The sequence below is a fragment of the Artemia sp. Qi Xiang Cuo genome, chromosome 6 (genome assembly GCF_049724085.1).
Source record: "Artemia sp. Qi Xiang Cuo chromosome 6, ASM4972408v1, whole genome shotgun sequence".
Classification (NCBI taxonomy): Eukaryota; Metazoa; Arthropoda; class Branchiopoda; order Anostraca; family Artemiidae; genus Artemia; species Artemia sp. Qi Xiang Cuo.
Genome location: NC_142799.1, coordinates 41,008,678 through 41,024,075, shown reverse-complemented (window position 1 = coordinate 41,024,075; position 15,398 = coordinate 41,008,678). Strand labels below are relative to the sequence as shown.

Here is a 15,398-nt window from a genome sequence, read left to right as displayed (position 1 = left end):
AAACTAGTCTTGACTAAAGACAATTGTCCAAAAAATCAATCACACTAGGACCGGTATTGCGTACTCGTTCCTCTTTGAAAGATGTATTGACCTCTAGATTAGAATTACCTACCAGAAAAACCTGTTTGTACGGGGGCCCCATAGAATCCAGACGAGCAACTCTACTGATAAAGCTGTTGAAGAACGCCTTACACACCCATTAAATTATGGGATCTCTTGGAGACAAATATTGCAAGACACAAACAACTATGCTGAAGGTTACTTGAAAATACGAGAAGTGGAGGAGCGTGTAAATCACCTGCTAATTCACTGGGACAACATACTCTGTTAGAAGACAAACAATAATGAGAATCAATATATAAACCTACCACTTAGCCGTAAAAGCATATATATATATATATATATATATATATATATATATATATATATATATATATATATATATATATATATATATATATATATATATATATATATATATATATATATATATATATATATATATATATATATATATATATATATATATATATATATATAAATATATATATTAGAAAACGATAAGCTCTAGTTATTGTTAGAAAAACATATTTTTGGCGGTGTGGCTTGATAATAATTGCACGTGTTAAGTACTTGTATATCTTAATTTAACTTCCATCTGTATCTGGTGCCTGCTTATGGTCTTTCTAAACGAAGCTTTTCAATCGAAAGCACAAAACAGAAGCCTCTCTGAACAACTTCAGGTAGTCCTTTTACAAATAGACTATAAAACTCATTTCAACTCATGCATTGTAGGCTTTGGCTTAGCAAAAACCATTCTTTTTGGCCTAGGGTTTCTACAGTATAAGGATTTTTATCATCAAGCCAACCTGAGGTACGGAAACCTGAGGTATGGTTTTACAGAAACTGTAGATTTTTTTGCTTCCCTTGCCACTTTCACGCTGCAAATCGAACTCGGCGGCATAGGAAAAAAAGAACAAATCATGACTAACCAAAGTGTCTCACCGTTTAAGAGAAAACTAGTAAGGTGCTTATAGGGAAATATACTTAGATAGGTGCCAGAAAAAGGACATTTCTAGGAAATGGGATGAAAATCAGGTTTTCATATAGTCTTAACTGTCCTAGGTAAACTTTAACTATTGGGTGCCTCAAATTAAAGCTATAAATGTGCCCTTACTGTATTATAGGTATTTACCGTAATAACACGATCCCCCTTGACAAATATGAGCTGGACTGTAATAGAATTTTTCATACCCCCTTCCAACGTACCATTACGTATTTTCGCATAAAAAATGGTTCTGACTAGATCAACCTGTAGGCTACACTGGATTATCAGGTTTTCATTACGAAATTTAAATTGTTAACATCGCAAAGGTCACACCCTGCCGGCATGCCATTTCGAAGAATTCGCCAAAGGAGGCAAGCAAGTCGCTTCGAGGTTGCATAAACTAGTTTTCAGTTGATCTTCAAAATGGCAAGTGATCAAAACATATTCGAAAATGTTCGTAATTGGGTTCAACAATATTTGTTTAAATCACCAAGACTAAGCGTGGATGAAGATGTTAGAGAAGAAAATGTCGCGGTACCTGAGGAGGAGGCTTTAATAGTCGTTTCGAACCGTTTACCATTCATCCTAAAAAAGAACCCTTTAACCGGAGTTGTTGAGCGAAAGTCAAGGTATTTGAGTTTAGTTTACCAATGTCCTATTATTTATTTTCTCAACGCTATACTGGTTTTGATTAGAAGCCGTTTGCCGTGACCTTTCTTGTGGCAAAAAACGCAAAATCCCACATTTTTGTATATAGGACCTTGAAACTTCTACAGTAGTAGAGCTCTGGTACGCTGAATCTCATGGTGTGATTTTCATTAAGAATCCATGACTTTTAGGGAGTGTTTCCCCCCTATTTCAGAAATCAGGCACATTTTCTCAGGCTCGTAAGTTTTGATAGGAAATACTAAACTTGATGAATCTTAGATTTAGAATCAGCATAAGACGATTCTTTTGATGCAATCTATTGATATCAAAATTCAGTTTTTTAGAGTTTCGGTCACTAATGAGCCGAGTCACTCCTTGCATACAGTTCGTTACCACGAACTGTATTATTTCAACCAATTTGCTGTGTCCGACTGTCCAAATCTTGCACAAAAGCTTGAATTTAATGAAGTTACATTCCGGGGTATAAGCCTAGAATTGGAGCTGTTAAGAAGGAAACATCAAGAAAACAATTCTAACTTCCTAGTATGCAGAATATTTGTAGTTAACACATTTTGAGTGATTGTAATTCAACTATACTTTACCCGAACCCTCCCTAATGTGCAAATATATAGCCCAAATTATATATTTCCCATGTTTTTCCGTTTCTTTATTTCGTCACGGTTGATTCAGTTTACAAGTACACCGATTGAAACTAAAGTGACGCATGGCAAATGCATGGGAAAAGTATTCGGGCTGTATATTTGCACATTAGGGGGTGGGGTCAAAGCACAGTGGAATTGAAGTTGAAATATGTTAACTGCAATTATTTTGCATAATATGAAGCTAAAATTGTTTCCTTAAGCAGCGCTCACAAGCGTGTCTAGCTAGAATCCCATGTCTAGACAAGTGTCTAGCCAGAATTCAATGTCTAGGCAACGACCGTTCACAAGTAAAATTCGGCGCTTAGCTAGACACGCTAGACAAGATGCTTGGCTAGACATTGAGTTCTAGACTCTAGAACTCAAATGTCTAGGATTTTCAATTATAGTTAATCAGAATGTGTCACGTTCCACTATTTTTATTATTTATGTTTACATTTTTAAACTGAAATTTAATTTTTGTTTTCTCATTAATTGTTTTTATTTTCATTTTAGGCAAATATGCAACACCAGACATAATAGTGAAGCACACTAAGGCAATTGTTTCATTTATCTCATCCATTATCTTGTGACAGTAAAAATAGGGATTACAGTTTTGAAAGTTTTGCCCGTTCAAGCTCTCTTGATTGGCTAGAAACCACAATTTGAAACTTAATTTGTAGTTTTAGCTAAGCACCGAATTTTACTTGTGAACGGTCGTTGCCTAGACATTGAAGTTTGGCTAGACATGGGATTCTAGCTAGGCACGCTTGTGAACGCCGCTCTCAATAGACCCAATTGCAGGCTTATCCCATTCCTTAATAGGTGAACATGTGACTCAATCCCATTCAATTCAATCCCCGTTTAACTCATCCCCTGTTTAACTCAATCCCTATTCAACTCAAATCCATGGAAAAAGTCTAGAATAGAGACTCATCAAAAGGAGACATGGTAGAACAAAAAAAAAAGACATTTTTAGACCGCTAGTTTTATGTTAATTTTTATGGTTCTGTTTGCATTTTTGACAATTCATCGCCAGCCACCCTCTAATAGTCTTATATAGCCCAGGGCCATGTAAAAACAACTAACATAGCCTAATAGTTGATGAAAACTGATTCAAAATAGATAAAATTGGGGGGAAACAAGGAAATATGATTCATCGGTACTTGCTGCACATTATGAAGTAAGAATTCCATCATTGTTTTGTTAGTTTCTTATATAGGCTACATAAAGATGATTAGAGGAGGGGAGGGCAGAAGATGAATTATCAAAAACGCAAAAAAAATAGCATGAAATTAGCAATTAAAAAATGTCTCTTTTTGTTTTAGCATGTTTCCTGCTGAAGAGCTGTTTTGCCAGACATTTACCCAATATTCTAATCTTGGCTGAAAGACTAATTTTTATATTCCTCCAAACTGTTATTCAACTGTGAAACAAACTCTCTAGGCCTTGGCTATTCTACTTTTAACATCTTCACTGCGTGCACACTCTTTACTAATAATACTATACTACCCAGGAAGTATTCCCCTAATATAAGAAATAATAAATATACACAGGTCAGACTAGCAACAACAGTATTTAGGCCTATTATCTTGGAAAAAAAAAATTGGGATTCAAATAGTATATTTCTTTAATTTGTATCTAATTTATGTCCTATAAATAACAAGGCCTAGGCTAATGTTCATTGATGCAGCTATACTTTAGACATCATGGTGATCTTGAACCAAGATCCCAAATATAAAAAAAAGCAGTGTGATAGCTAGAGCAGCTTTATTTGATCCCTGATTCAGCGCTGTTTCCTGGGGGTAAGTCTACTGGAAATTACTGCTTTTTCCCCAAAATCTATTTATTAAAGCTGTTTCCTCACAATTTATTTAGTTTATCTAACCTTGACCAATTTGCAACTGTGTTGTGATGCCAGCTTAGAAAATTAACCAAGTCATGTGTATTTTAAAAGTAGTTTATGTAATCAAGCAAACAGTATATAATGAAAAATATATCAAATAGTAGAGTATCATATTCCTGTACTGGAAGAAAAGCATAAAAACAACGAAACTGGACTAGAAGAAAAAGGAAGAAAAACAACCAAAGGCACATAGGAAATTGTGAAATTCAAGAGCAAAAAGTTAATTTCCATTATCAATATATTGAAAAATAATTTTATTTATTACTTCTTGATGGATTAGTTTTGCCACATAGCCTTCAAAATTCGGGTACAACATTTTGTCTCATGGGTTTCCCGGCATTATTTGAAAAACGAGTTTTTTATTACTTTAAAAAGTAGAGTTGCTTCAAAACTACAAAAAGTCAAACTTTAGCGTAAAGAGCAAGTTGTTGAGTAGGGGGCAGTCCCTTTCATATGCCGAATAATTTCTGTTCATTTTAAGTTTTAATGTAGCTCCTAACTTTGACTTGAAAAAACTTGTTTTTCATTTAATCCTATCCAAAAAAAAGGAAAAAATAGTAATAATAATTTCGAACATGAAGGCTAATGTTTGACAGTTTCTGATCACTGACAGAGTTTACACGTCAAAGAATGCATATTCAAGTATTTGTCTATTTGAAAACTGATTTATGTAGATAATCATACACATGATGTACTTCCAGAACTTACAGAACTGACTTCCGCATATTTCATTAAAAATTGGGAGAAGGGTAGCATCATTGGCACCATAATATATACCAACCTTGGTGTATGTGTGCCTCCTATCCGCTCGGGTGTCGTAATCACAGCTAGAATATTTGGTACTTGTGCATTATATGGGTCTTTCTAAAAAGTCAAGTTTGGTTAATGCTAATGAAAAAAAATAAAATAGGATGAATATATAATAGTTTAGAAACAAATTTGGGCTATATATTTGCAAATTAGGAGGGTGGGCGTAAAGCATAGCATATATTAAATACGTAACCTAACCTAGATACCTTCCCCCCCCCATAAACCCCAAAAAACAACAGTTTAAATATCGTAAACGCAATGAAAAGCATGCCCTGCATTTCATTACTCTATAGCAGTCTCTTGAATGGGCAGGTTTTTTGTGACTGGTTTCCTTGTAAAGGCCCATATAGTGCCCAAGTACCGAATATTTATGCTGTGGTCGTAATAAACAAAAACAACCCACGGGGCATTTTTATTACTTCAGAGGAGATATAAAGGAAAAAACTCCAACATAAGTTGAGTATGTCTCATGCATGTCATTAACGATGAGAGATATCGACATTTTGCCTGTATCAGCTGTCTTCAGTGGTTACTTCAACAAAACTGCACGCGTAACTCATTTTTGACCAGGATGGCATTCATCTCTTTTTATTTTGGCAGCTGTGTGCTACCTCGGTGGTGGCACCTCTGCACTTCTTGTCAATTGTGCACCCTTGAGAAAATTTGAAGTGAAATTTATTTCGAATTGATAAAGCTTTAATAATTTATAGGCAAAAAAAGGTCAGTTAAACAATCTCGAAGCACAACTAATTTTGTATAAAATGTAATTAAAACAAGTCTTCAACGAATGGAAAATTATTTTTCAAAGCTTAAAGCGTATGCGGTTGTCTCCACTCAGACACGTATGCAGGGACAAGGGTGCGATCGGGCCCATTCTCTCTAAGATTTTGAGAATTACAATTTTGCTGGGGTTTCTTTTATTATCCATATGATTTAAGTCACCAAAATTTCATACACTACCCGTTATTGCATATACAGTATGCTTATCTACCGTTTTGCGTTTTGAATATTCTTTTAGGATAACAAATATAACCCCAATTTGATGGTGTATACTAATTTCTTGTTCTCCTTACTAAAGTTTACCAGATTTTTTGCTTAAGTGACTACCATGAAAAATGTGGTTGCGGCTATTGCTGCTACCTAGTACAGAGCTAGCCACGGCTTTATCTAACCGAACGTATAAAAACACGGTTTGAACAGAAAACTGTCTAGGGGTAAAAATGTCATTTGAAGCCGATTCAAGAATTTTGACTATATTTCGGTTTATCTTAACAGTAAAAGTTTATTGTGAAAATAGATTCATCGGAATTTCGCGAATAAGCTGAAAACCCCTTGATAACGGTATCGGATCGAAATGGAGAGTGAACCATAGTCATGAACCTGTTATAGGGGTATTGAAATCTCCCGTCTTAAAAAAAAAAAAACTTTTGTGCCTGAGAAGCATTGATGAGGCTCCTTCTATTCTTCTTCTTTTCCATCCGAAGGGTGGTCGTGTTAAACCTGTGATGGTGGAATGTTTGTAGAGGGCACATTTGAAAGGAATGCTAATATCTAGGGCCCTTTGTAAGTAAAAAAAAAAGATAGTCCATGCCTTAGCAAAGTAGTGTTTTTAGCCCTTTTGTGCCATAAGACGCAATTTTACCCAGAGAGAGTCAAAATGTCAGAAAACAGAAATTCTAAAATAGTTAATCGATTTTCAGGGTCTAAAACCCTAAAAAGGAGGCTTTAAGCCCCTCACCCTGAAAATTACTGCAAAGTCATGGTTTCTGACGTTTTGTGTCAGAAAACATAAGTTTTTGCCCAAAGAGGGTTGAAACGTCGAAGCTTGCAGATTCTAAGATTACCAATCAGTTTGTTACGGTCTAAGATCCTTATCAGGGGGGTTTTAAGCCTTCCATCATAAAAACACGAAATTTAGGTGAAGTGGCTCAGTTAAAAGGTTCTCCCTCTTATAAATTGGTCTTAATAACTCCTTCGCGAAGTGACCCCCTGCCATATGACATTTTTTTGGTGCCATTTCCAGCGAAGAAAAGCTGGGAAGCACAACGAGGGTAGTATCGTAAACTCTATCTGGAACTTTTAACTGGAAGTTTACGATCCTTATTCTTGTATACTCACCCTCCCATCCTCCTTGGGAAATGAAAACTAAAGACGTGCTGCGCAGTGAGTAAAACGTAATGTATGCATTTTCATGAAAATAATTGAATTTTTATGTGAAAATTGTCAAAGAAACCGATGATAAAATACCTCGTGGACTTTCAAATATCTTGTGCAGAAACTTGTGGAATGTAAAGCGTAAAACCTATATTTGATGCCCTTTAGAAAAAAAAATATGTTGACTTCTATACTTTCATTGCCTATTGTTTCATCTTTTTGTATGGTCGAAGCTTAAAACGAACAAAAATTATTGTTTTGCAGATTACGCAGGATAAATCTACATAGCTAGCTAAAATAAACATCAGTGATACTTTCCACTATCTCGAGAATTTTAAAAGGATACTTTTGGAATTTTCTCCTCCTAATAAAAGATCATTCTGTTATGATGAGGGTTGCCAACTTGCAAACTTTTCGTTTGAAATGCACCCTTTTTTTTTCATTGCACTCTTTCACACAACGGACCAGATTTGCACTCTTTTGGCTCATTATTTACTCTTTGTACTCTTTTTGCACACTTTTATGAAATGATGATAGAAAAAGTATTAAGCGAAATAAAAAATTAAAATTCAACTATTTAAGCGTAAAAGATAGAACAGCTAACCGATATGATCTTTGTTATCTATGCCTGGGCTGTCCCCCAGGCCTCTTTCTCGTGTTTTCAGCCATTTACCAAGAAGTAGATCAAAGAATAGATAACCAGTGAAAACCAGGGTTGTCACCCCTTGTAAAATTTTACTAGATCTTGTAAAAAGCATATCCACCTTGTAAATCTAGTTAAATGAGGGTCAGATCTAGTAAAATTGAACAGATCTAGTAAATTTTGCCAAAATCTAGTAAATTTTTTGCCCTTATCTCTGAAAGTATTTTGTTGGGAAAACGTACCGGAGGCAGTTGCCTATTGTCTTACTGTTCCTATGACATTTATTATGTGGTCCCAAAACACGACAAACTGCTCAAGTCTTTTGGCGTGAAATTCGACATTTTTGAAATCTGTTTTTTTAATCAAGATCTGGACTTAGGCCTATTGGATCTGAATTTTCATTTTATAATTAGGCGAGTAGTCATAAAAGGTATGTTGAGCAAAGGCTTCATGTTTGCAGGCTGAATGCCTGTTAAACGTTTTTGGAGTGACACCTTTGAAAATATTGTTTTGTCAAAATTTCAATGGGTATACACCTGCCATGTGGGCGAATTTCAGGACCCTCTAGAGAGAGGAGTGGAGGTAAGTAGTTCAAAATACCTTCCCGGACATACTTTAGCGTGTAGACCCAACCTTGAAAGTTTCATTTTCCTACCCTAACCCCTTTCCAAGACAGCCAAAAGTGGCTAAAGTAGAATTTTACCAAATTCAATGCTCTATCCAAACATAACAGTCTTTTTTGGTTGAAACTAACTCCAGAAATTTTAAAAAGCCTGGAATTTTAAGATTCTCAGATAGAAAAACCCTATTTTAACTTTATTTTTAGGCTTGCTTTGAGTTCAGGGGTTAGGTCACAAAACTTATAATCCTGCAGCCCACCCTTGAATCCCTTTGTATCGCTTTAAAACTTAATTTATAGAATCTAGAGGATGAGTTTTCACTGGAAATGATTGCTATATTTGAATACAACATTAAACTCTGAGTCAAATCGTATGATTATTTCCTTAATATCTCATTATCATCCTATATTTGAAATTAACCAAAAACAACTCATTTCTCAATCTGTGTTATTCAGTAACATGTCCTGTAAAGTTACAGAAATGCTGCCCAGTAGATACAGGATATGAACAACCAATTTTTTATTGTCTATTCTGGTTCTATCAGGCACCCGACACTATAGGGATAGCTAATCTTGCTAATCAGCACCATTATCAAAACAACTGTATATTATTCAGTCTATCATGCTAGGTAAACATGCAGAACTGCTACCAATGCAGTAAAGGTGAATAGTTACTGCGCAATGGACTAATTAATGCATAAGTTATCTTACATCCTGCTTCTATTGAGCTGCACTACTGCATTTTCACTGCATGGGGAGCACCTCTGCACCTTTACTATCATATCATAATACTGTTTCAAAGGCTGGTTGTAACCACGAATGCTCTGACAAGACAAGCATTTTTTTTACTAATGCTCTGATATCCTTGTATTGGCTGATTCATGACCCTTATATCTCCAATACTTTGAACTTGTTTTCTTATTTCTTTTTCTTATAATTTCCAATATCAACAATGATTCTTTCAATAATTAATCTGTATTCTAATATTAAGTATCTACAAGAAATATGAGTCTAGTTTTCAATTAAGTTTCAATCAGTGGTGTAGTAAAAACTTTGAATTTAGCATTAAGAAGTTTTTCCTTGTTTCTATAATATTCTCGTTTGGTGGGATTAAGGCGGCTTTAGAAGATCAGGAGGAGGGGTCCAGTTCTAGATTACCCCACTACAAAAAGGCAATTTCAAAGTCTCTTGTAGTGATAGACACTTTGAAAAAAAAACTGAAAAAACTAAGGAGGAGGGCCTTTGGCCAGCTGGCTATGTCACTGGCTTTGTTTAAAGGTACAGTTTAGTTATCCCTGTAGTTTAGGGTGCAGGCCCTACCAATAGAACTGGGATATACAGTAAGAAGTTAGTTGTTTATATTCTGGTTCTACTGGAAAGTATCTGTGAAACTTTACAGCTTAATTGACTGAATAATATACAGTAGGAAATAATTGGTTTTTATCAGGGGGAAATAATCTGAAACTTTACCCTGGTTTCAACCATACTCTATTTAGTTTTGTGACAGTTAAGGTTTTGTCTGGCATCTTTTCAGTACTGATTCTTGTATATTTGTCTTTTCATTGACTTTTCATAAGACACAGTTGTGTTCATTTTATTTCTTGACTCTCATTTCACGCAATAAGTATTTTTCTCTAACATTTGTCATAAGTATGGTCGTAGCTTTAACACTGTCTTAGCTTTGTCATAGCTTTTATCATAAGTATAGTCATTGTTTAGCTGATGAATGAGGAAAAAAATTTCGATATTCTGGGCTTTCAATTCCAAGTCCAAAACTAACATAGTTAAATATTATAGTTCAATGCTAAATACTTTTTGAGGTCAAAGTTTTTAATTTCAGTGAAATTTGTTTATATATATCATATCAAATAAAGGAGTGTGAGGCTCCCAAAAGATGAAGTAACCAACAGGAAACAATAAATAGAAAAGAGAAACACAAGCACTGAACCAAAACACAAGCCTTGACCCCTGATCTCAAGCAAGCCAAAAACTAAACCAAAACTAGGTTTTCTAAATTCTGAAACCTGGAAATTCCTAAATTTTCCCAAATTTATGAAAGAAACTTCCAGTTGACATGTTTGCTATATTCAGATAATGGATTGAACTCTGAATCCAATGGTATGTTTATTTCTTAGCTATCTTGGTAAAGGTGCAGATTAGCATATCCATGTTTTGTAGGTCAAAAAATCAGAAAAAAAATCAACTATTAAATTTGTCCACTTACAGTCCATTTATTTTAATGCTAGAGTTTACCTTTAAGCTAGTATGTCTAACTTACACTGTTACTTTGCTTGAAAACCCTGATTCGCCATTCGCCGGAAACTAGTTCTGGAAGTTATGGATATTTGGTGATTGATTTTCGTTTCGGTTTTTCAGAATGTCTGGAAAGAGGAAAGCTCCACTTGTCAGCCAGCAGCGAACATTAGACAGCTTCATACCCACATTGAACAAGCAGAAAACACGTGCCAATCAGCAAACTTCGTACCATATAGCTTCGTACCATATACCGGTCCTGAAGACAGAATAGAGATTGCTAACGCTGAGACAGACAATGCTGTCCCAAAAGATACTGGGCCGGACTTTGTTCAAGAATCGATAGAAATTTGGGAAAGCAGTGTTTTGCAGGAATCCGATGAAATTGTATCTACATCTGCCACAATCGATCTGGCTGAGGACTTAGAGACTCGTACGAAGTTGTTGGTCACAAGTCTAAGAAGATGCACTATGCACAGAAGTTTTGACCAGAGTGGTTGAATGATTCAGTGCTGAAACCTTTCCTTATTCAATCGCCAGACGGAAGCAAAAAGGCCTATTGCAGATACTGTCAGCGAAAACTGACGGGAAGTTTGACTGTCAAGAAAAATCACGCAACTAGTGAGCTTCATAAGAAGAACGTAAAAGCAGCATTGAGACAACTGACAGTTGAGGGAGCAGTTGGAAACGAGCAACGGCAGGAAAAAGAGAACAGTGATAAAATGGTGTCAGCTGCTGAATTACGCCTTGCAGCATGGGTTGCAGCTGAAGATATTCCTTTGACAAAAATTGATACTCTCGTTCCCGTTTTGAAAAAGTCTTTTGGGGATTCAAGTACAGCCAAGCATGTTGAAATGAAGTGAACTAAATTGACTGGCATTATTAAAAATGCTATAGGATTTCATGGCGAGGACAGTTTAGCATCTGTTCTTCAGAAGAACTTTTTTCAATAATCGCTGACGAAAGCACAGACAGATCAGATACAAAGTCCCTAGTTGTTATTGTGAAGTATGTAGACAGTGGGAATACCGTGAGGGAAGAATTCCTGGCACTACTAAAGGTGGACGACGCAACTGGAAGTGGACAAAAGAATCTTCTGACGAAGTAATTTAAGAAAGTTGACGTTCCATTAGAAAATATGATTTGGGTTGGTCTTGATAATGCGTCGGTCAATATGGGGCGCGAAAACGGCCTCGCAGACCAGCTGCTGCGTGAAAATCCACAGCTGTTGGTCCTTGGTTGCACTTGCCATACTGCTGCATTGTGTACGTCGGCTGCAACAAAGCACTTACCTGCCGAAGTCGAAACTTTCGTGAAGGAACTCATCAACTTCATTAGCGCAAGCCCTTAGAGACAGTTGGAACTGAAGGTTTTCCAGGAGTTTTGTGAAATTGCCAACCACAGACTTCTGCGGATTAGCGGCACGCGCTGGTTGTCGCTTGAAGCCGGAATTAACAGATTACTTGAATAGTGGCCAGCCTTGCATTTGTATCTGACAGAGTTGTCCCAAATATCTTTAGACAGCTATACAAGACATAAAGAAAAATAGCTGCTAAGTGCAATGGATATGGATGTGAATCAGACCTAATAGTACTTCCTCTCGTATATGCTGGAAAAGATCAACCAATTAAATCTTGAGTTCCAGTCACACGGACCAAGGATTCATTGCCTTTTGAGACGTACCCACGAGCTTTACTTGTCTACTCTGCAGTATTTACTTCGTCCTGAGAAACTCAAAGGTAACTTTACTTCCCTGAACGTGAGCAGTCCTGAAAACTTTTTGAAGCTTTAAAATGTTAAATTTGGGATGAATACCGAGTTGCAGTGGAAGCCTGTCAGTGGAAGATCGCCGTCACAAGGTGCAAGCTATTCGAAAAGCCAGCCTTGTTTATCTCATTAAACTTGCTAAGCAGATCCGTACTAGGATAAGACTGGATGACCTTGTTCTTACATATGTAGAACTCCTCGATCCACTCAAATCTATGAGGAACGAAACTATGTCACTTTTCCCTCTTCTACAAAGGTTTAAACATGTTGTTGTTAGAGACTGCAGAACGGAAAGGGAGATGATGAAGATGCAGGAGGACCTTAATAGCGAGTACGAGGAAATTCCAATCCGAAGTGAATTTATTTCAGAAATAATATCAGAATCAGATTTAGTGTGTCCTCCTACATTCTGGAAGAGGCTTACCAAACTGAAAGATGGTAGCGGGAAAGCCATTTTCCGAGTGCTCCCCAAGTTTATGTTGACCCTTTGTGCTTTCCCCCAAGCTTCAGCCGGTGAAGAGTGGCAGTTTTCCAGTTTAAATTTTATCAAGACGACTGGGCAAAACCGATTAAATATCGACATAGTTGGAGCTCTCATGCTATCCAAGCAACTCTGCCTCAGAGACACAAGATGTGTTTCGGAGTGGGAGATTCCGCCCGCTCTGATTGATAGATGCAGAAAATGGAAGATGAACGCGAATGAACCCAGTCACTGGGAAACAGAAGAGGTGCAGGATCGGTTAAGCTTTGAAAAAGTCGAATTTGGTCTGTCGAATCGGAATTTATTTTTATTTGTTTTTTACTTTGAATTTAATTTTTCGTGGTCGGTTTTTTTTTTTTTTTTTTTTTTTTGTGTACCTTGAATTTTTGTGAAGCCTAGTTGTAAGTATATATTGAAACTTAAAACTTTCAGAAAAGTTCGTTAAACTATGGAGTAAGGCCGAGCCTGTCAAAAATTAGGAGGCTGGAAGAAACTGTTTGGACCTAATGAATAGCTAGGAACACATTTCCTACATATTTGAAGGCAAATAAGCCGAATGGCCAAAAGAAATCATATTAAGATGTCGCACAAGCAGAAAAAAAAATACACACTAGCTAATTTTTAGTTTTTTTTTCATTTTGATGACAAAAGTATTTAATCGATTTCACCCCCCACTGCGCGTGTCGCGGCGAAAGCCGCGACACGCGCGCGTTTTTGGCAACATCTAGTAAAACGGAAGCCAATCTAGTAAATTTTTTCGCCCAAAACTAGTAAAAACCAAATGGTTATAGTGACAACGCTGGTGAAAACGTGGTAAATTCAAATCAAGTTGTATAGAAGGAAATTGAAAGCTGTTGGGCACAACTGTTCTTTATGGAAATGTGAGTATGAAACATGAAGTAGGGCGATGTAGAAGCAACGACCAAAATGAACCTACTAAAGTCTAATCTCAAACTGATAAAATTCTGCAAAGACTTCAGGCCTTAGCACCAATTTAAAGCGTGAATGATCCATAATTTCTTGTTATAGCCATTATTTCTGAAATAAACATCTTATCTTACCAGCCTAATAAACATCTTATCTTACCAGCCAGGGGTCCGAGACTTTACTTTGGATGGGACCCACAGGGGCGTCCTGAGGCTCATTTTATTGGGGGGGGGGGAGTCTTCGTAAATTTTACCGAATCGCTATTTGATTTATGCCGAATTTTTTGCAGAATTGAAGAATTCTGCTAAATTTCAGCCGATTTAGCAAAATTTCTGCCAAATTTTCACCTTCAGCAAAAATTTTACCGAATGCTAAGAAAGTTGGAAGGGCGGTGGGCCCTCCCCGCCCCCCTCGGGATGCTCCTGGGGACCCATACTATCAAAATGATATAAAAGAGTAAATTAGGAAAATATGGGGTAGCCTAAAATTGTACTTTAGACTTTAAACACTTTTGCTACCCTGGAAAACATTTGAGTTCGACCAATGACGTTTTCATAAATAAATCCAGTGCCAAATATATTTGAATAAGTTGAAAATGACAATGAAAAATGGGTAAATATTCAGCAGTTCATGTTTCTGATATATTAATGAACTGGAAATACCATTTGATGCCTTTTCTTATGCTCTGTCCGGAAGTAATAATCGTTTTTGGCACAAATTCTCTTCACCACATCCAAATATACTAGTTCATGGTGTATATTTGCATATTATGATGGGGGTAGGAGTAAAGTTCAAACTGATCTCTTTAGTCAGAATTGCACCTTGAATCCAAATTTAACAATTCTTTGCGACAGACATGAACTTTACGAGCTCTCCCCCCTAATGAGGAATTATATAACCTAGGGGTTGGGAGTAAAGAGAATTTACGTCAAAAGCAATTAGTATATTTGGAAAAAACAAGAAAAGGCATCGATTGTTATGTCTACTTTATTCATGGGTCAATAATATGAGTTACTCAATATTTACAAAAAAAGGAGCAATATAGTACCAAAGAGATCGGTATACTAAAAAAAATTATCCTTTTCTGTGGATGCTTGAATTTTTCGGGCCTGTCTTAGGTTTGATAAGATTTTTAAAGACTCAAAATTTCAGTTGGGGGAAGGAGCAAACTGTGCCCAGGTATTAAAATCCTCCACATCCATTTCGCTTGCTGAATTTTAAGTAGGACTGAGTTTAAAACATCTTTGTCTTTGCCAAGCTTTGCTTATGGACAAAGCTTGGCAGAAATACTAAGTGCTTATATTATCAAATTTAAGCAAAGTTGAATGTAGAATAGGCTAATCACCCCCTTTTAACATTCCCGAGAGATTATACAGTAAGCAAGTAATCTTGTACAAGAGACAAGGAGAAAAACAGGTGCCTAGTATTTCTGTCCAAGCCTTTTTCCTTTTTTGCATACTTATTTCAGCCTTGGTTTTTAACACTATTAAAATAAACAGGAAGT

General features: G+C 36.3%; 1 protein-coding gene across 1 annotated transcript in view; it reads left to right on the top strand.

Annotated features, from left to right (window-relative positions):
* Positions 1 to 1,441: 1,441 nt before the first annotated feature.
* The window catches only part of Tps1 (Trehalose-6-phosphate synthase 1), a 131,013-nt gene continuing 117,056 nt past the window's right edge, over positions 1,442 to 15,398 (top strand). The window contains exon 1 of the mRNA XM_089090748.1: positions 1,442 to 1,677. Within this exon, the coding sequence (XP_088946874.1) occupies positions 1,472 to 1,677 (206 nt within the window). The 5' untranslated portion in view covers positions 1,442 to 1,471. The remainder of the gene's footprint in view (positions 1,678 to 15,398) is intronic.